The 23,422-nt window shown below is 38.3% G+C and overlaps 1 protein-coding gene across 4 annotated transcripts in view; it reads right to left on the bottom strand.

Annotated features, from left to right (window-relative positions):
• Window positions 1–23,422, bottom strand: part of LOC118120925 (LIM domain containing preferred translocation partner in lipoma) — a 153,335-nt gene that overhangs the window by 82,233 nt on the left and 47,680 nt on the right. For all 4 annotated transcript variants that reach the window (XM_035176427.2, XM_035176422.2, XM_035176425.2 and 1 more), the window contains one exon: window positions 14,214–14,413. In XM_035176427.2, the coding sequence (XP_035032318.1) occupies window positions 14,214–14,409 (196 nt within the window). In that variant the 5' untranslated portion in view covers window positions 14,410–14,413. The remainder of the gene's footprint in view (window positions 1–14,213; window positions 14,414–23,422) is intronic.

Here is a 23,422-nt window from a genome sequence, read left to right on the forward strand (position 1 = left end):
CAAAAACATGAGATGAAAGCTGTGATAATCAAAATGTAATTGGGGAGTATGTAAAATGTAAAAGTGATTGTTCAATTCAAAGAATTACCACCGGATCCTGGAGCTCTTCTTAGCTCTACTGAGCATTTTAGTATTTTTCGGCTCTTTCTTTTGGTTTTCAGGCTGAAAACTTTAGCCTACTGTCTTTATTCACTCCCACTGCTCTCATTTGTGTCAATTTTGGCTGTAGCAGGCAGGCGCTTTTAGCGTAAAAGCTCTTAAAATCAACTGGACACTACATGTGCGGCACCAGATTTTGGCGACTAGCCATCAATATCAAATTCTGTTTGAACTGTATATACATTTTTAATTTAGGTGTTTAACTACAACAAATAGTTCAATGCAATTTGACAGCGTTGCACACCAGGGACATGAGGTCATTCAAACACAACCTGCTCATCATTTTGCATCTAGGCTATGAATGATTAGTATGACATGGGACAGCATCACAACCCAGACTCCTTAATCTGAGTTGTATATTTAACTCTGACTAACAAAAGTATTCTACATTTGCATTTTTTCTTCACTGGTTTGAAAGATGTCGTGCAGCCAGTATCTGTCCAACATGCTGGGAAATTATGATTATTAGTAACTGGTGCATAAAAAGGACTTTATAATAGAGCAATTCATCATAATTTGTATTTCAAAATCGGTGTTAACTGTAAAATCAAATCAGTCAATGGAAAAAGCCTTTTTTTTTTTACAAAGGAGAGAAAGAAAGAGAAAGAGAAATAAATGGACCCTCTTCAACTCATGTCAATGACTGACACATAATGTGCAGCAATTTGGGTACCTAAGAAGTACTAATCTGAAGCAAGCATGGTTTTTTTCCCACTGAAATTGGAAATGTTAATGTGTGTTACAAATGGGGTAGACTAGGTGTCTGCTCTGCCAGAAAGGGAGAAACAAGCCACATGTGTAGTTCTAAAGTCCAGGCTAATCCAAGGATTGCATCCTACCACATGTTTCAGACAGGATAAGGAGTTACATGCCAAATTAAATTCTGATTTGGCTTCTTACGGCACAGGACTTAAGACCGAATCATTTGACCATGTACTTCTAAGTACCAAACCAGACATGAGCTTTGCAAATTAAAGGCTTTCATGAGATGTAATGGGAATTTGTTCCAATGCTAAGACTTTGATGAGTCCTGTTAAGAAATTCCATTTGCTTTCCATGGCTTTTATCTGTTTTCATTAGAATCTAATTGATGTCATCAATGTAGTTTATCCAAGGCAGCTGACCAAATTAATTAAGCATGGCTCTCAGCCGCTGTTTGACAAAACAGCCGAAAGAAGAAAAAGTGAAGACAGAGAGATAATGCGGCATGGTTAAAGCTGGACACGTATGCGTCTCGAGCGTTACAACAATGCAGAAATTGTGAGCATTGCATTAAACATTCCCTCTGGGTGCTTGAGGGCCTCCATGTGAATTGTTTATATAATAACCTTATGACCTCCGCTAAAACTCCAGTGTAACAGCTCCTCTAAACCTCTGGGAGAGAAAATAAAACATGCTGCTCGACAACAAGGTTCTGCCCCGGCCACCCTCCTCCCCTCCTGCTCCAGCGTAGATCCTTTTTGCCAGAATATAACTCACTTGTAACTTGTGGCTTACAGAGAATTAAAACATTAAGTTTCATGTACGTGTCTCTCGAACATCAAAGATGTTTTGGATTTATCATTTCAGGAAACACAAGAGTTGTAAATGTTTCAGAGATGCATGTTTTATTGAAAAGGTCTTAGAGTTCTGTATGTGGAACAGTGGAAAGCAAGACTTGGAGCAGGGACAGGGGTCATTAAGCATCCTCGCTGAAAGGATCTTTCTGGTAATTTTCCCTCAGAGTCAGCCTTATTTTCCTTGTATCTGTCATCACGCCAGTCGTTTAGGATTGAAATGTGTTTATGTGCTAATGTGACACCAAATCATTCGTAGTGTTTGTATTTCCCACAGTCCTACCAAGCAAAATCATTTTCTCCAATAAATGACTGCACTCAACCTTGAAGTTGTTTGTGGCTGATTCAGGGTCAGCAAGCGACGCGTAATGTCATAGCTTACAGTGTTTATGTAATTTAACATTCATCTATGAAAATAATTATCTGTCCTTTATAAACATGGCGCTGGTGACCAGATGATCTTTAGCAGCGCCTTTTAAACACAGTGCACATTCAAATAATTACATTTGCACTGGCTTCACTGACAAAAACACTAAAAAACAGGGACCTCAAGGAACTCGATTCACCGGAGCCAAGGAGTAGTTACAAAACACCTTTTCAACGCTGTAACTCACACTGGAGATATGTAATAAAACATTTTCATAACCACTGCAGAACAATTATAACACGGTAAAAAAAAAACAGTTAAAGCTTATATTAAATGTTTAAAGGCGCCTATACATCAAGTGTTTCTCCCCGAAACACTGGGAACAAACACTGACGTCAAACAAACACGTTCATCGCATCTCCTTCCTCATAAACCATTTGCGAAAGCAGATTTTGTGAACGTTCTGTATTGTTTACATGCATGTTTGGTGGGTTTCATTCTTCCTCTTCATCACTGTTGTGAGAGCAGAGCTACACCTCTTCACATGTTACTGCCATCAATAAAATCTCATAAAACTGGTGTCAGCTGGTTTCACATCACCTGCATACAAGTGGCCAAATTTTTACTATATATTCTTTTATAAAGTTTCCAAAGTGAAAAATGTGTCTTTTTCTCAATCCTGAGGTGTTGACAAAAACTGACAATAACTGAGCAGCTTTACTGTTTCAGTGAAGAGAAAGTCCAAAGTTATGCTGAGCTCCAATGTATCAGTCATTATAAGGAATTATTTACTTAATCATTTTTCAAGCAACTGAAAATCAAACAATTAAGTAATTTACCTCAGATTTTAGAGGTTTCTTTCTATACAAAGGCTCCATGAAGCATGTTGTATACTTCCTGTGAATGCAAGGACTACATTGCTCTCTATTAATAGTGACTTGAAGTCATGCAAACAATATTTTGCAAGTCACATTACTCTGAATGATTATTATTATTATTACCCCAACTCCTCTTTCCGAGTTAAATATTTAACACTGACTGACATATTTAAAATATTCTAAATTATTATAAAATTAATTATTCATATTTTTTGACTCCTTTGAATCAAGTAGCCTTTGTGTGTGCATTGAAAATGATTGGTGCAAACGCTGGTGCATTAAGAGGAATTTCTGGTAGAGCAATTCATGATCGTTTGTATTTCAATCTGTGAAAACAGTATAATCAAATCAGAAAAGTAAAAGAGCTTATACAGTTATTATAAGAAACTGTTCTTAGAGAAAGTAATGGACCTATTAATACCGTGATCAAGCTCTGTTTGCAGCAAGTATCAATATAAAGACTGGGGTGGGACATTTAAACAATTGGTTCAGAATGACCTAGACTGCTTTAAAAAACAATAGCGTGAGAACAAACAGTTGGGTTCCATGTTAAAGCAAATACACAACTTTCTCAAACATGATATTTTCAATGTAATAAAATCTACATATCAAAATGTGTGTTTAATAAAACTACAATTGATGTTCTAACACAGATCATTTGAATTGAAGTCATCTGTGTTTTACATGTCTCAACATCAAACCGTTTTTACAATTTGGTCACAGTTTATCCACTCATCCATCCATTGTCTACCACTTGGTACTACCACTGGGGGAGCTGGAGCCAATCCCAGCTGACATTGGGCGAGAGGCAGGCTACACCTTGGACAGGTCACCAGCGCATCACAGGGCCAACATATAGAGACAACCATTCACACTTTCATTCACACCTCCTTTTTTTTGTCCAATACAATTTCTAAACTTGCCCATGGAACAAGAGCCTTATTTAAAGTCAACTACAGGGAAAGAGGGACAACATGTCTGACAAAAATCAGTTTAGTGTTGAAATTGTAAAGATCAGTATAGAAACTGAAAATGAGGAACTTCATTGATAAGTTAGGCTCATGAGCTCCCCACTGACTTCCTACCTTTACAGCTGACTGTGTATTGAGAAGTGCGACCGAGCCAGCGGTGCCGCCACTGGAAATCGAATCCCCGGGTCTCAGTGGCGGCTATTTCTAATAACTCAAAATCAACACCAGCTCGAACTGTTAAGCATGCTTTGTTCGGCCCGGTGATTTAGAGCGGCGCGAACGAGGCAGAGTGAGAACGGCTTCTGTGCTGTGAATGAAGCCGACTCCATTTGTGACAACAGGGAGTTGAAAGCTCCAAGTGAGCACTAATGAGAGAAGCAGCAGGAACACCTACTTAATACGACAACTTCCCCTCTCTTTATTGAGCAATTACTTTTAAGTAGCTGCTTTGTGAACAAGGAATCCTAATCAGTAATTAAAGTTATTTGAGAGGCCATAAGAGATATAACCGGCTATCAGGAAGCGGAGTATTGTTAAGAGGATATTTAAAAGGGTGGAGGTGGATCCAGCTGTGACAGTGGGACTAATATTAAACTTTGTTTTAAAGTAAGTGATGCATTTGTAATACTTCAAGCACTGTATATGACTAATGGAAGGCAACTCCGATCGTCTCATCCTGCATCTACAAGTGTAAATTCTTAGAAAATATTTATGTTGTTACAGAAAAGAGAAATACCAGTAGAGATTTGTGAAGGAGTAAAAAATAAAAAAATAAAAAAAAACTTTACAGGTTGCAGATGAGCCTTTATATTCTGTTGTAAGGATTAAAATATAGAGGGGGGGTGAGCATATGTTTGCAGATTTACATATGTACAATATTATCAGAGTTACACGTGTGTAAGCGGGGGCCATCTGGCCTTTAAGGACTTAGGACAAAGCCTGGCACAGAATATAACTGCCTCCTGCATAATGCATAAAACACTACAGTTAAGGATCAGTTTGCAACAGCAAGATCAGAAACGGAAGAAACCTCAGACACTGTTCTATCACTGTAAAAAACTAAATAAATCACAGCATGTTCGCTTATATGTACACAGCATAAATTACCTCCCACAGTGCAAACTTAATTTATTGCTGAGAGCTTGTCTCGCTTGTGTCTGTTAGCATCGTGCCAAAGTGAGGGCAGGAGAGAGCGACAGTGTGGATCCACGTGGGTCACGTGACAGTCATCTACTGCATTGAAGCGTTAGGGTGTGTATTGAAAAGAAACTCTACAATACCTGGCGCCTGAAATCTAAACTGTTCATCCTTTATATTTGCACAAGCCTAATGTGCATTTAAAACAAAAGATAATCAAAGAAAGGGCATTCCTTTATCCAGGAGTGAAGACCTATAATCCCTCCCAGGCAACATGAACAAAGTGCTCTAAGTCCTGGGTGTCAGTCCACATGTTGTATCCCCACACACTCGTTCCAAATGTGCTGTGGCAGAGGTTGCGAGCGCATTGTTTTGACATAATTATGGACCCGTTTTATTCTGTCTTCCGCTGGAGAAGAGCAGCTGAGCCCTGCTCTTAATTAGCATGATATGTATAGACGAGTGATTTGTGACTGCATTCGGTTTCGAGATGCAAGGCAGGGATTTGAGGTCTTGGGAGATGTGCTTGTTTTAAGTGTAAAGGAGCAGACTGAAACTGGCTTCTGCTACTCATGAGGAGAATTCCCACTGGGAGCAGAAATGGAGATCAGGCACAATAGAGGGATTATGTTTTTGTATGAAAGCAGAGAAACAAATACTGTGAAAAGGGTGAACGGTTTCAAACCGGAGCCAACTTTCTTTTTCCTTTTTTTATCCGAACATTTGAACCAATAAGCGCGCTGAACAATTAGTGCATTAAACTGTGATGGTTTTCTGATGAGTGAGAGCGTGATTCATCAAAAGATGGAAAGGGTTTACTATTGTTTCTTATGAAACAAATGAGAGAGCAAGTAAATGAAGCCAGACAAATGTCACAGCAGGCAGTCACTGCTGTGTAAACTCATCCCGTTTCATAACATGAAACCTTTCCAAGCAGCCGCTGCAACGCTGACACTCTACTGTGGACTTCAAGCCTTTTATTCTACATTTTAAAGAACAATTCCAGTGTTTGTTTTTTTCTCTTTTTTAACCTGGTCCCTATTTTCCTAAATAATTAATGAAGACAAAAATGCTTGGAGTCCGCCCAGTCTACTGAGCTGAAATGCTATAAAAGACTACCTCAAAATGGCTGCGTCAAATTGCGTCCATTCAAAGTCTTTGTCTTTGTCACGGACACATTCAGATTTTTATTATAAACGTCTGACAACATTATGGAAAGTATCCCAATAGGGATAAATGTGTGTCTGACATGGAGCAGAAGTCTCCATCAGGGAAAGATCTCGATCTGAAATCTCGCAGGAGGTGATTTGCTGCAGGTGGACAACAGTGTAAATGTGAGTGTGTGTTAGGAAAGGCCGTCCTGGGATCAGTGGAGGGCGTTACAGCAGCATACAATGTCTGAAAGATTTTGTGTTTGAACATTTCCAAATTGTGGTAAAATGAGGCATCACATTTATTACCCACACACTGTCTGTACCCTCGTGTTTGAAGCGACCAGGACAACAACTGCTGGTCAAATAGCAGCAGCACGTTTTCCTGAAGAGAAACTGTTCCAGGAGAGAGGAGACCTGCTGCAGACTGAAGGTGATGTTATGAGCTCAATTTATTTTGTTGACCTGGCATCAGAACACTGACGTGGACAAATACCCGGTGGGATTGCAATGCAACTGTTTCACCGTTGCCAAAGTTCTCTGCCAAAATATTGGATTGAATCCAAAAAATGTTGCCCCTATTAATCATTTAGTCCCAAAAAGAGGGGAAAATAGTGTAAAGGTTTAAAAATACCAGAAGCATCCTTGAAAGTGTCAAAGGCTACGTGAGGTAATGGACCATACATTTATACATCTCTCAGACTTTATGACCTATTAAATGACATAACCTGTGAGGGGAATGTGATGCTAACAAGTACAGTTCCACAGTGTAACTACTAGGATGACATTTAAAAATTATTACAATCTAATGGACACTGAGGTGTCTTTGATGGAGAACACTTTTATTGGGCTTGTTAATTATAGAAAATAAGATGTTGTCAAATAAACGACAATATATATATATAAAAAGTTAGACTAACAAATCAGCCAGGCCGATGTACCACCATCAGTAGCCTCTTGCTTATCAACAGTAGCATTCTCTGCAACATTAGCAACAAGAAATGTGTAGACATTATGTGTTTGGTCATTATCCTCTATTTAAAATAACAGCTAAAGGAATTTTAAAGTCAACTTTACTTTGCCATTTGTGTAAATAAGGAAATATAAATTATACTTATACTTGTAAATAAATCATCAATCTGTAGACAATGTGCATTACTCAGTGATTTCCTTTGACTTTATGGACACCACTTAGAAAAGGTTGTTTTCATAACACTATTACCGAATCAGGGATTACAGTGAGATTTAGAGAATGAAACGTTTCATTCAGGGAACAGAAAACATTGGTTTCAAAACGATCAGCAGACACAATCTTATCCAATGCTGTAAAAGAATTAAGTAAAGGGAGAAAAGAAATGTGACCCAATGTTGGCCAATAAAATTGGTAAATATTAGCCTTTCACTGACATATCAGAATCTACGTGTTTGTATGACGAAATGAAACTACATATTTTTCAGAATAAACAATACAGAAAAATGTGCATATATGATTACATTTTACGTTATTTACAACACATGTTATGGTTGAAGTGTAAACTGTAAAGAAATATTTTGTCTTTATCATAGACATCAACAACATCCTGGGAAACATTATCACGCAATATACTGGTATTAGAAAGTTTTCACTCCCTATAATCTACATGAGCATCGGCCCCAAAAAATTCATACAAGTCAGGCTCTAAAAAAAAAAAAAAGATTTTAGAATCATTATTTTTCAAGCAAGAAAATCACTTGGTTCACATATACACACACAGACACACAAAGTGCAGACAACAATTAGTTGAGGTATGTGTTCCACTTAGATTAAATTGGCCTTTGTGTGTGCTCGGAGCATGAGCCTGTGGTTTCTATGGGGACAGTGACACACTCACTGGTGGATTTCCTGTAAATTCTCTTGGTGACACCCATGAGGGACCCTGACATAACAACCGGTAGTCAGTTTGCCTCTGGCCAGTCAAGCAGAGAGGAATAAAAACAGCTTATGCACATGTTCAACACTTTTCGAATCGCTCTGAGCAAACAATTAGCACGTTTTTTTCTGTAACTTAGTGCGAGAAGTTTTTATCAACAACAGCACTTCTCGGATGTGTAACTTTCTTTATGATTATTCCACTATAAAAACTTATTGAGTTTGATAATCAGCAGCCAGACATTATGAAAGGAAACGGCACGGTATTGTTACAAATCGACTCCAGTGTTAATTCATCTGGTTTTCAGGCTTTTACATAAAATGAATTACTATCTGAATCATGCTGCTAATGATGACTCATTCCAGTGTGACTCGTTCTCTTGTGGACCGTCAGACTCTTTGGTCACACCATAAGATTCATATAGAAAAAAAATCCCCATTTAATGCTGGACCAGGACCATTGCAAAAAGACATTTGATGCAGTTATGTCAAATACATACAGCAGTGAATCAAACAACAATGCAACTCAAGACACAGAGAGGTATCCCCGAACATCAATCAGACCATCATGTGCACGTGCTGGGAAGTCTGAACAGAGTCAACAGAAACTCAACCTCAGAGTCAACAAAAACACCCAGAGTTTCTCCTGAGAACGTGTATCTGTTAATGCAAATGTCTGAGTGAGAGCCTCAAAAGTTTCTGTGTACTTTCTCCGCCTGGCCCCCTGGTATGAAGTCAGCAGAAAGAGCGAGTGGGGAGTTGATGACGCTTCAAACATGCGACAAACGCAAAAAACTAAAAGAAAACAAATAGCTCAGCTTGAAAAAGTGGAGCCATAGATATAGAAGAAATTTAAGAAGACGTTAAAATAGTTTGTGGCGATAAGGGCCGACTCAAGTGTTGATGTGCTGTAAAATACAAACACGAGATTTCCACAGAAGAATTTATACGTTATGAATCCTGCAGAGAATTTGTTGCTGTTGTGGATGTGTCTGAGCAAAGAATCTCTCGTTATGTTGTGCATGTGCAAAAGGCAAACCTGACCCGATTCTCTGGACTTCCTCCGCAGGTCATGTTTGAAAACTGCTATAGCAACAGAGAAGTCTCAAGGAGCACTAAGCAGACTCTGACGAGTCATCAACGTGTGCTGATCTATGCAGACAGCTGCACAGAAATCCGATAACAAGTGTGCAAACCATTTTAACCAGGATGTACGTCTAAAAACGATGTCAAGAAGGAAAGTCAGACTTAATCATACAACAGGAATGTGAGGATGCTCCTTTTTTTATAAGAAAAATAATGATTTATTGTTTGAGATTTCTAGAAAGGCCAATTTGTGCCACAATGCATCTGAGCGTGCTCGACTCTACATCGAGGGTTTTTGAAATAATTTCACAAAGCTTGACAACAGACAGTAAATGACACTGTGTTGTCAATACTGCTTCAACAAAACGGAACCTGATACAGTTCAGAAGCGTAGTTCTTACTGCAGGGATATTGCACTGGGTTGCATTGACTGATAGTTATTCATCATATTTTGTCCATCTCTCATACAGTATGTTGCAGAGTTAATCATGACTCTAATCACTTAATAGTTGCATGCATGTAATTGTACTTTTAAACCGTACAAATACCCAGAACAAAATCACAGGACTAAGTTCAAAGCCAAGAAGTGAAGCAGACACTGCGCTACATGCAAAAATGATATTTCATAAAGCAATCATGTCCGACCTTTAACAGCACATGTGCCTATGAGATCAACTCAAAGCCTAAAATCTGATCGGATGTAAGGAGTTTTGAGGGATTTTTGAGTCAATGTCTGAGACCTATATGTCTCTCACCTCCTCCTGCTGTGGCCTTAATGAGGACAAGTGATGCCGAAAAAAATGTGGGGGCAGACCTCGCTTGCTGCGCACCGCCCCGTCTGCACCAGCCTCTTTGTCCGCGCGGTAACCGTGGCCTCAGACTGCTCATTCCAGCCCTCACACTGGCCTCTGATAGACAAAAGGGACAGCGCGGCGCCGTGCCAAATTGACTTGTCCCTAATTTTTATGCTAATCCTCTATTTTACATCAGGCAGTCCCTACATTTGATATAAAACATAATAAAAAAATAAATCAGTAGAGTCCTAGATAATCTTTTCATAAAGACGTCTTATCCTTTGACAAGTGGAGATGTGTGCAGATGGCTTTACATATTTGCATGTTCAAAATGCTGACAGCCAGCAATCATCACTGTCATCATCTAATGTTTAATGAAGACTCGTGCTGTATCAGAACATCTGATCTCTTAAATTTCACCAAATGATGCTGTATCTTACAGAAAATTACATATAAACAAAAAGGTTAAAACCCTGACAACAATTTTACAGAAGCTAATACAGTTTTTCTCCACTTTTCCCAAAATCAATCAAAGAGGGTAATAGATCTCAAATGGATCCATAGCTATGTAATTACTGTGAGTTTTATTGTGGCCTTGAAGGTCATGAGATACTGACAATCTAACCCTGATGTTACTGAATTCATAAAAGTTTAAACATTTACAGTACAAGTACAAACTTACACTGATAATATCACCTGCAACTGTGGTATTCCCCACCCTTTTTATAATGTTTAATAATCCTCTTAATACTCTCACAATGATTAATTGTGGAAACTAAGACAGTGTCAATGAGTCTGGATTAAATGCTATGTAGCAAAATGACATTTTGGAATTATAAGGATTTAATGAGGCCACACATCATCAACTGGGAACAAAATGTAGTTGTTTTTTTAATTTGCAATTAATCCGTGGACGAGGCTCAGGATGAAGGTCAATATGAAGAGATCCAGAGTTCATTTATTTCTTTAGGTGGGATGCTAAGACATTTTACACTGGTCCTGTCTGAGCCTATCAAAACAATTTATACCAAAGGGCTTGAAATTGACATTTTCTTTATGGGCTGGGCAAAAAGTATAGGTTTCCAAAATCATTACAAGCGGAGTTTAAAGCTTAAATCTTTGGTTTTCATTAAATCAAAATCCGGTATGTATAATATTTAAGGTCAGCATATTTTCAATAATGTGTTTACATTAAAATCTTCCGATGCTGTGGTTTTCTTTGTTGGTGGTCAAGTATGTCTTTCCTGCCATGAGTTTGAATTGCCTGCCAATGTTTGTTTAGCTGCACTATACACACTCGAAAACTAGTTGCTCTTCGGCCGTCTTCTTGACAAAGTGTTTTTTCAAAGTTTTTGCTGCCCATACAATTCTGGGACTTGTAGTATTAAAACCAGCTGCAACCAGAAACTGTGGGTGTTGCAAAAAGAACTGAAATCGTATTATAACCAGACCTCAGCATATTGGTCAACCGATAAAATATTGTATTGGGTACATGTATATTCAAATACATATATATATTTTTTATATATATATGCACATACAAGTTCAAACTTGCAACAAGTAGAGCTATACAATAAGAAAAACATATTTCTGAATGTAAAGGGACTTTAAGGCCAACATGAATTGTGTGATAGCCTCTGAAACATGTTTTAGTCCAAAAACAGCCGCCTCAGAACAAGTTTCACTAGACTAACATCTGGAGTGCCAGACAGGTCCACAACCCCCCACAGACAGCAGTGTCTTCCGCCTGACACCGTGTTCACTGCTTGTTGAATTTCAGAATCATTTCCCGTTTTGGTAATCTAGGGCTCTCAGGGGGGTCTGAGGGTAGAGGGTTAGAGAATATTTACATCACAACATATCTACCAGATGGGGAGGTGGGTTGATACACACTGTGTGTCTAATATTTCCTGTGTGTCATAATCAACCATTGTAACACCTCACTCACTGAAGACTTCAGATAATGTGAGTGCAGTTGTAATAAGCATATTTTTAAAAAGGTAAAAAATGTTAAAGGGGACATATCATTAAAATTCCACTTTGTTAGTGCTTCTACAGGTTAATGTGGGTATCTGGCATGTCTACCAACCCAAAAACTCTGGGGAAAAAACACTCGCGCGTTTTGTTATGGTTCCTCTAAGTCAGAAACGTCATGCTTGAGTGACTGGAATGAGCTTCCTGTGTATTGTGTCGTCACAATACACTGGAAGTCTCCCTACATGGCCTTGGCCCACCCCCCACCTCATCCCCCCCGCCCCCCCACACTCATTACGCCGGGTTTACACTGGACGCGCAAGCGCCGCGCCGTTCTCAAGCGAGCAGCCGCCTGGCTGTTCACATGGGACGCGCATTTCTCCGCGCTGGTCAGCCCGCGATTCTGCTTTCTCCGCTTGTTGTTGTACCCGTTGAATGTCGGGGTTCGGGGGTAAATGATGGTCTTCATAGCCCCCACCTCTCTTTCTCTCTCTGTCTATCTGCTTGTGTGCTTGTAGTGGATGGGCAGAGGGGACATTTAATTATGTGATTGGGAAAATTAAAACTCCAGGACAACAGAAGGGAATACAAAGTATGGGATGCATATTTGATAATTTATATCATATAAAATATGTAATTTATATCGTTTAAAATCATGGGGGAGAGGGGGGAGGGGGGAGCTGGCTCATTAGCATTTAAAGGAACAGGCCCTCAAAACAGGTCACTCTGTGGAGGGCTGTTTTATACAGGGTAAAAAGGGTGCTGTTTTATATGATCCTTGTGGTATTTTGACCAAAGTATGTTACAGACATTTCATTAAGACCCCAAGGAACCATATCAACTTGTGGTAAAATGGGCATGCTATGTCCCCTTTAAGTAAACATTTAAATAACAATGGAGCAACGCTGTTCACAAAATGTTGAAAAACATTCTTTACAACCCATTGTGTACAGTTGTGGTTATGGTATGGAACAGTCACTTGGAGCATACGTAAAATATGAGCATCAATGCTTTTAAAATGTCTGTGAGTAACAATGGAGAGGTGTCTTTACAGTGTCTTCCCTTCGCAGTATTTTTTCTTTCTTGCCGTTGACTCAAAATCAATTCCTGTGTTCCCATTTCAAATTACCGAATTTTATTATGAAAACAGAAAGTAGTTTATGTAAATATATATTTGAATCAGTCATCCTATTATTATTTTTCTTTGGGTCAACTTACATAAGTTCTGCTTTACTTCTTAATTAGTATTTTTAAAGTATTCATAACTGTCTGATGTAAAACAGAGTTGTGCTCTGTTGCACACAGCTTCTGTGTTTGCCCAATGTCATTTACATTACACTGTAATTAATAACACATTATTTTAAATCATCTTTAGGTTAAATGTAAATCTACATGTAGAAAGCTGAAAAAAGAAACAACCATAGTGCAATGGAACAAACCAAAAAGAGACCTACAACAGCAGCTTCCTGAACTCACACATGACTGCTCACCTCGGTACTTACACTTCTTGAAAGAAAACTGGCACAAAGCAAGGACTGTTACGATCAACATCTAGAAATGAAAGAGCTCAAGGATCGCATGTGGCCTTTCACCCGAATATTTGGAATCTTTTAAATTATAGTTTTTATTCATTTATGACTCAAATTATTTTTTGGATTAAATGTGTAAAAAAACTACCTCATAGGAATTCCACAAGTTGTTCCCATATCTCAATAATTGATGACAGTTATGATGATCACAATAGTTTCACAAAGGACAAAGGAATACAACTAAATTCCAACAACACAATCACAAATTGCGATGTGTCTTTTTAAACTCCTCCATAGTTTGCTCAAATTCTAACTCAGATTTTTATCAATGAGTGTTTTAGGACAGAAAACATATACTATAACAAAAAAAAAACAATAACAAATAGATCAACTATACCATCTGGCAAATAACGGGTAAACAAGCAGTTATGCTGCTTAACAAATCGACCACTTTGGATTTTGTGCTTGTTTGAAATCAGTCAAATGAAGACGGTGACCACCCACAGTCAGTAAAAACCCATACAAATATCACTTTAGCAAAAAAAATGTGGAAATATTCAAACTATACCAATATGGACTCTTAGACACACGGGTTGGAATTTGACAGTCAAACCACAATTGCATATTAAGTTTAAATTGAGATAAATTTTTCATTTCCTTGATATTAGTTCAAATATTTACTGCTGACTTCTGTGACTTTACCTGAGGGGTCCGGGTTGGTGGGCTCTCCCATCTGTTTGTAAGGGTTGTACTTGGGCTTGGGTGCAACCATCGGGGCAAACTTCTTGGGTGCCTGCTGCTGGGAGATAGAGATGCTCGCACTGCCCATAGACGGTGTGGTCTCCATCCTGGCAGCCACTTGTCCTGTCTGGTCGTTACTGTTCACTTGGTTCCACATGGTTCTGTAGAGGGAAGAAAAAACGTTCTACAAAACTCTGACCAGTGAATTCAATCTTGATCAAAGGAGGCAATGGAAACTCTTTGAGACTTTTAGAGCCAGGCCTGAAAGTAAAGAAACATCATTATGGATCACAATAACATGGAGTAGTGTCATAATGTCATTTTAAATACTGCCTTTAACAGTTAAACATTAATGACACATCACATACTTCCACCCAGGAGGTTACGTTTTTCACCCCAAACAGACTTCCATGAAACCCGATGGAAGAATCTAACATGAGTCAGGAAAGAACCCAATAAATCTCAAATTGGGGTGTGAATCCAGGATTTTTTTCCAACTTTAATAAACATTGCGATATGGGGCGTTTTTCACCATTTTCACCATTTCCCAGGGAATAATTCATGGATCTTGGTGAAGAAAAAAAACAATCAAGCTTTAGGGGACTGATATCCATAAGTGTTTAGAATTTGGTGCAGCTTGACTTAAGGGGACTGTTGGCGTTAGCGAAGGTATGCACTCTACTATGTGCCATTCTAGGTTAGAATATTAAATATGAAAGGACAGCAAGCTGAAATCAATGGAGGGTAAAAAAAAAATCTATTTCTTCAAAAACAGGAGCAGCAGTGATTTCACCAGGGAGACAAGAGAAGTCAAGAAGGTTCTGCGGAGAACAACTTCTGAAATCCTTGAAACAGTGTAGTCCTGGGGTAGATTAGAACTAACATCCAAATTACCAAAATTATTACTTTGATTATAATAATACAATCAGTTGATTTTCCAAAATATCATAACTGATCCAGAGACACAACTACATGCAGTTACCATATGGCAAATATAATGACAGAAACAGGAAGTGACCAGGTAGGAGGCTAAGTGTGTGGGTTGTGGTTGTTCAGTGCACTCGTAAAACAATAATATACATATAATAATATTTTTATTTACAGAATGTTACTGTGTGTATAATACAGTCACCTCTGCTGTGCGTGACAACGGGGGTGACTGCTGCACAAGCCACAGGAAAAATGTGTGAGAATCAACTCTACTTTTTTCTATGAACTACTGAGTGATAGTATTAAGGCAGCTGATAATATTATTTTGTAAAAGAAAAACAAGGTGATAAACACCGTGTTCTGACATGTGTTAATGTGTCCAATTTAAAGTTAGTTGGAACTATGTCTCAGCCCTTTCTTTTACTTTGCTTACATCCTCGGTTGCAATGCTTACAACAACAAATCAAAAACATGAACAAAAACAAGACGTGAGATAGAAAGAAAACAACACAGAATTTTGTAGCAGAAAAAGTATTGAAAAATGTTGTAATGCTGATGTAACCATGAATGATTTGCAAGTGTTGATGTAGCTGTCCAAACTGAGATCAGATCAGAGTTCAGGGACGACAGAACACTGATCTGCATGCCATGTAGGAAGGTAAAGATATAATACATATTATTTGTATATGCTGTTTTTTATTCTTCTTTTTGATGGGGAACTGAATTCACAAGATTCATATATATACGTTTTACATTGAAACGTAGGTCTAACTGATAGCTAATCAATATAATGACTTCCCTTTACTTTATATGTCAACTTGTGTGTCCTTCATACAGTTACAGTGAAGAAAACACTGCTCAGATTAAGTTGCCATAGCTGAGGACACAAACATCCAGTATTTCACCATCTCATTCTGAAATCACTTGAAATATCTGAACTATTTATACGCCGCGCTCCCCATCCTTCTTTTTGTTTGTTTGTTGTGCTGCGTTCTGATGTTCTGCTGTTTATTATCCTCACTCCGACTGATACAGGGTTTACATTCTTTCACCGAAGCACAGCAGAAAAGCCCACGCACAATCATCTTTTAATATCTGCTCAAATCCCAGCCCCTCCTACCGTCTGAATGGTTCTCACTTTTGATATTTTTCCATCTGCTCTTAATGCTGCGATTCAGACGCCGCACTGGTGTCTCACACCCACCTGTCCTTTCAGTGCGAACGCTTTCATTTCCCGACACTCAAATGGCTAACAAAATAAAAGATGACTCGGAGAGAAGAAGAAATGATCTTAGCAGGAGTGAGTAGGACTCAATACATGACGTGCTAAGTGAAGAATGTCTATTTCAGTTTGTAAGTTGATTTTTTGATCATGTAAAATAATTTAACATTCAAACAGTGGGACGTCACTTTAAATAAACACTGCCCTACGGTGCACATTAAACCCACTAAAATCACTTTTACCTGTTATTTCAAAGAAACTTACTCAGACCTCAGCATATAATTATTACAGTGATTGAGAGACACTGTATAAAACCTGGTTGGCGCTGTGTTCTGTGGTTTGTAAAGAGTAACAAGGACACGGTTTGTGAAAAGAAATGTTCCAGTCGAGCTTTTAAATGTAACGTCTGACTGAGCACCACAATCGCCTGCATTGTACTGAGCCGGAGGCAGAAATCTCAATGCTTCTCCAAACCCCGGCAACTAAGAGCAAAACTGTGCGTGTGTCGTGAGATCTTTAATATATTAAAAGATTAAGAAGAAAATCCAATGGTAAGTCCTCAACCAAATACAAACTTCATTTATATAGCACCTTTGATGCAGGTGCGTGCATTTCAAAGTGCTTCACAAATGATTGACAATATGATAGTAAGACAGCAATAAAAAGGAGAAAAAAACAAGAGCAAAGAAAAGAAAACACAATTAAGAACAATTAAAAACAATCTTAGACTAATGTTGTTCCATCTCTTGATACTTTCTGTCTACATGAAAAAGCTGGGCACTGTAGTTTTTAGCAAATGTTACTCCAACAAAAGAAAATAGAGCATTTGTTGAGCTATTTTCAGCAGCAGATTAATACAGGTTTGATTGTCTGATGAATATTTTTGGCAGTGGGTCAGTGAATTAAGTCCAAATTAACTGTGAAGATGTGACCGGATTCATTATGATGATGTCAGACAGTGCAACAGTGTGGCTTGTGGTGTGTTTTTACTATTAATTAAAAACTTCATGTTTTGAACAATAATGGAGCAATGGAGACACAGAAAAACTAGATATATCAGTTTTTAAGTGAAGAGATAAAAAATATAAGTTGGATTGATTCTTTGCTGGCTTTGTCAATTCCGTGATTTTTGTTGGCAAATATCAAAATACAGAACATCAGGTGACAGTTGAGAGACTGAAAGAGAAAAGACAGAGGGAAAGAGCAGTGGAGGACATGACCAGTGCCTGAATAGAACAGCGTCTCCATTTCTCTCCCAGGGCGAGAAGTCATGTACTGTCAACTATCAGATAAGATATATACTGTATAGCAACCGGATATTTCAATGGATGTTGACAATATGTCAGATCACAATATGGCGCCATCATTTGACATCACAGGACATATGCCAAAATCAAGAATCCAGTGTGGTCTGATTTCCAGGCCGACGGGAAGCTTCAGAGGATTTTTATCTACGACGCTCATGTTCAACTTCCACAGAGGAACTGAGGAGGCAGGGCCGAATCAGCAGGTGTTTGTGTCGCCTTTTTTGTGTTCAGCATATTAATTAGTTGACTGTGATCAATATGGCTCAATGAGTCATGACGCAGTTTCACAGCAGAAGCGTCCCGGTGATGTTTTCTTAGGGCTCTAAAAGGCTCAATACAGCTCTATCTCAGCTCTACAGCACACGTCATTTCAGCATTTCATATTTTTACAACTTTTTTTGGAGACGGGCAGAGAAACAGACAACGAAGAAAAAAACAAACAGTTTTTTCTCTGTGGAAAATTGGAAAAGCAAAATGTGTTCATTTAAGTTCTACTTAATGAATTAAGTTTAATGACAGCGTTATAGGACTTTTGAATGTGGAAGCAAAAATACCACAATCACTCCTGCGGCACCTCACTTTTAAACCCATGTAAGGACACTGTAGTGCATCAACATAACACCTTTACAAAGAATTTAGTTGTCAACAAATGCCATTTAAGGTTATATTATAAAAAATGTTACAGTTCCAAGTGTATTCTGTATTGTGTCTACATTATGCAATCTTTTTTTTCCACAAACCAACCGAGAGTTCACTTTAAAACATCCATTCAGTCTGGACTGAAGATGTGCATGCATATAGCATTTGTAAGGTATATAGATCAATACTTATAAGAACACTGTTTTCTCATTTCATCATATTTTTGTAGTAGCTCATGTAATTAACAAAGAGCCATTTAGTGTGATTCAGATTAGTGATCATGTGATTTTAGCAATACTGCCCACCCCTTCTCAATAGGGCTGCACCTGTCGATTATTTTTTCGATTAATCTAATGATAATGTTTTATTACTCGATTAATATAATAATGAATTTATCACAAATACAATTTTAAAAACTTACTTAATAATCTTCTCTTATATACAAACAAATCGGACAAAAACGTATGCAGTGCAAGGCCTTATTCAACAACAGAAAATAGCACAGTCTGAACTGCTAATCTGCCTTTTACAGTCCCATATCTCTCCAAAATAAAATTTGTTCAAGAGGTTGTTCCATTCAAGTAAAAGGAATATATCAATCTACATTAGGCTGTCCAACAACAAAACAAATGAAAACCAAAGAGCTTTTGAAAAAGGCATCTTAAAATAAAGTGCTATACATATATATAACTACATTTCACATAAAAACAATCTCGACAAATATTAACAACTAAACAGCTTTAACTTTCCTCTTTCGAAGATAAAGTACACAGGTTAAAATAAAATCGGTCCGTCACAATCTAATAACAGGTCTGGGTCCGGACCGCAGTCCGACTATCTGTGACCTATGCTACATGATCGTGGGTGTTTGTTTTCGCTTCAGCTTGCTCTTCAAGTGAGTCCATGCTTTGACTGTGCGCAGCCACCTTCCTTAAGACGAGTCGACCCACGTTCCGAGAGTCAACGTATTTACATAATCGATGACGTCGATTACAACAACGCGTCGCCCCAGTCCTACTTCTCAAGGAACGAGACTATACAGGGGTGGGAAACCATTTCCCTGCCAATTCAATTTTTATAAAAAATTTTGATGGCCATACTAAAACACATAACAACCTTTTTAATGTGATGCCTAGAATGGCCTCTCTTTGGTGATGCATCTGATGTCAGATGAAATTGATGATGATGCTACTAACAGCTGGTTTTCGCCAAACAATCTGCTCAAACAAATCCTCACCTTTGTTAGTCTCATGCCTGACTTGCGAAGACAGTAATTCCACCCTCGTATAAAAATCAGCAGTGATCCCACACATACAAATGGAGAGTTGGGCTGTATTTGTTATGTCTGTTGTTCCATCAAAGACCAGAGAGAAATTTCTTTAAGTGTCCTTCCAGGCCTTTTTCAATATTTTGTGCCAAATCAACAATCTACTATGCAATTGTTCATCAAGACAGTTCCAGCAGCTCTGCAGCAGCAACAATGGTCACAAATTCTCCTTCAGAAATTCTCCTGCTATTAGCACAAAGATTGCCTGCATAACACTGTCTCTCAGAATGTGGTCTTGTAAAAGCTGCTTGTTACTAGGCAATCAAACTTTGCCAAAAAGCCAAGCAATTCATTCACTTTTGCATGTTTTCAGCTGTGATGACACGTGAGATTGGCCTTTGTCAGCACTGGCTTGACTTTTACTTCTTATTTTACCCAACATAATTGTCCATTCTCTCTTGAAAACATTCCAAATCTACGGGGAGATCACATGAGTCACATGCACAACTTTCAGTTTCATCCTGCATGTCTCCAGACTGTGTGAGGACACCAGAGGGAACCATCACAAACACAGTGCACATGCAGCACATACCGTATGCAAATGACCTTTGAGGTCGATGCTGTTTATTTAACTTCTGTCAACTCTTGCTACTTAATAAGATGATCATATATTTACTTATTGGTCCACTGTATCTGCTCCGATGTGTTTGTGATAGAGAAATATACCTCTCTTAGAAAAACACACAAAAACTGAGGGAACACGAGACAAGAAGACACAAACACACAAGCACACGAGACATGGTTATAAGTGAGGAAGAAGGTATAGGTCAAAAGTACAGAGGACAGGCTGCATCCCTATCAAAGCCTGGTGGAAGGGGAGCCAATTGTGATTGCCAGGGCAGTTACAAGATGACTCGCAAAGCTGTGACACCATGTTTAACAGTTTGCTTTATGGGGGCATGGCAGTCAGGCTGTCTTCTCACAGCTGTTCCGCTGCACTTTTACAGCTGTCATTGAGGAACTGCTGCAGGTGTTTCTGCTGCATTAATCTTTCATGTACACCAAGGAAACTATCAAACAAACCATCCAAAGAGGACCACAGAGAGTACTGAATCCTCAAATAAAATAGCAGGGTTCAGAATTTTTTTTTCAGGGGGAGGGGGGCACGACACGATCTGTAGAGAATCTTCTTTGTGGCTGAGAAACTGAATCACATGTCGAAAACATACACAAAACCGCAGAACTTGATCTGGCAGTGTTCAGGATCTGCTGCTTTAAAACACTCTACTAGCATCTCTACATTGTTTTTCTTTTGTCTTCTCCATTACAAACAAGCACACAAATATCTATGGGGGAGCTGGCTGCTTTTAAAGGAGTGTTTCGTCTTTTTTTTTTTCACTCTGAAGCTTTGAGGTTACAGATGAGTGACTTAGCAGAAGTTAATCAAAAACTAACAATGTAAACATAGCCAGTACATTACGTTCACGTGATGTAAAGGAAAAACTAATAAATACAGAAATGATTCATACCAAATATTAAACTACTGATGGTACATTGAGATACTTGGATGTCGTAGGTGTGGGGTGCGGAGTATGTCTGAGACACTACTTTGAAATTAAAGGATTCTTAACCTGTAATAAGATGAAAAACGTATATATTCAGATTTTTTTGGTCACTTGGATGTGGCAGAAACAAGCTTTAGACAAATAAGTCCCACTTTGATAGCAATCTGCTGTATTGCATTACACAACAGAGGGTGATTACAAATTAAAATAAAAACTCTATTTTGCATCTGGTGTGCTAAGGCTGGGCAATAAAACAATATTAATAATTATCCTAATGGAATTGTCAATACATATATACTGTATGTTTTTAATTGCATTGTGAAAGTAGAGTGAGGAGGTATATCTCATAGTAGATTTACCTAAGATTTGTAAAATATTTTGCTTTATGTCAAGAGTTTGTTTCTCTGTCCATAAAGAGGAGTTTACATTTATATTACGTAATAATGGGACATATTACATATTAATATTATTTGTAGATAGATAGATAGATAGATAGATAGAGAGAATTATCTATAAACTGAAATTTCTATCTCAATATAGGTTTTACCCATGTCATCCAGCTTTGCCATATACTATTTGTCACTGCTGCCCATAATATTGCATGTTATCCTGCCAATCATAAAGTTGTTGAGGAAAAGGGAACTAAGATTTAAAGGGCAATTATGCTGCTTCTCTCCCACCTTGTGCTCCGTCCCATGAGTAGAGTTCAGTTAAAACCACACAGCCCCTGGTTCACTAGGCACCGATCAAAACATCACTTCAAAAAGACACTGCAGAGATGAAGACGGAGATACACTTTGGCTGGCAGATTTTTCATAGCAAACAGAGGGGTGGTAGGCGACTGGGATTAGCACTCACGATTCGTGACGCAACGTGCGGAGGATCAGCCATGCGGATGAAACCGCTTTAAAAATTAAAGGTTCCCATCTGCAAGAGGTTGCTGCCGACTGCCCGGCATTGGACTTGCTCTGCTTCGGAGGGACGGTTGAATGGCTGAACAGGTTAATGCGACATTACACAAACAAGCGCTTGCTCCCTGCGTTCTACTGTTTGGAAACAGGGAAGAGCAAAGAGTTCAAGTGGTCATTATAGATCTCGAAATGTTTTGTACGAGAGGGTAAATGTTTGAAAGTGCCGGAAGTCTGACACCATGCCATGTGTTGACATATTAATAAAAGCAAAAAGCTGTTTTGGACCTCTTTCAAGTGTTAAAACATTTATAGTGAAAGCGTAATAGCAGTGTCAGGGCATCAGAGGACCGGGCAAGTCAAACATGATGTTCTGAAACGTAGCCACAGCAAACAGTACAGCTGCATGACAAGAATATATTCACATAACCTCAGGAGCAAAACATGATTTTATTACTGCTAATGCTGCAAGTTAAGTGGCATTTATATTTAATTTCAGCAGGCTGTACTTTATTTTAGACCCGAAATTACTCTTATGTGGATATTAATCATGGCACTTTATTAAAAAAAATGCAATTAATTAAAAAGATTTGATATAATAGATTTCCGAGAGCAGATATATTTAATATTGTTGCGCCCTCAGTGTCTACATGGTATTTTGGTATATGTACCTCTGTAGATTTCCTGTAGATTTTTTTCATCACACTATGACCTAGAAAACACACACCCAGCAAATTTAGGATTTTAATGCATGCAAATATGAGAAAGTAAGAATGAATTTACTCCTTTATCCCTTTAAGACGGGAATTCACTGCGGATAAATATGAGACAGTAATTTGTTATTTTACTTATCCATATAAACATGTAGAGTATGGATTAAGTAAAGTAACACATCAGTGTGAGTCCCACACAGCGAGAGGTCTCGGTAAGTCCTCAGAGGGATAATTACTTCATAAATAAATAATAATTATGGTACATTTTCAAATATGATTTTTTTGCATGTGTTACATTGCTGTGAGGGGTTAGATATTATCTCTTTGATTAATTGATTGTGTCTCACATTAAGTCAGGCTTCAGTTGCAGCCTGCACCTTTCAATAAAACACTCCTGTCAGTCAAACCTGTGCAAAAGAACAGTGGGGACAAAGATGAGCCAATGGCAGACTGCTGACTCTTCTTTGAAATACATCTTTAGCAGCTTAAGAGAAAAAATGCTGCAAAACACAGATCTTGCCATTGGTTAAAAAAAGCTTCAGAATTCAAACATTCAGCGACAGAGATGAGGGATTTGTTTAGGGCTACAAACCATTCTTTCATTATTGATTAATCAGCA

This window comes from Hippoglossus stenolepis, chromosome 14, assembly GCF_022539355.2.
Source record: "Hippoglossus stenolepis isolate QCI-W04-F060 chromosome 14, HSTE1.2, whole genome shotgun sequence".
NCBI lineage: Eukaryota > Metazoa > Chordata > Actinopteri > Pleuronectiformes > Pleuronectidae > Hippoglossus > Hippoglossus stenolepis.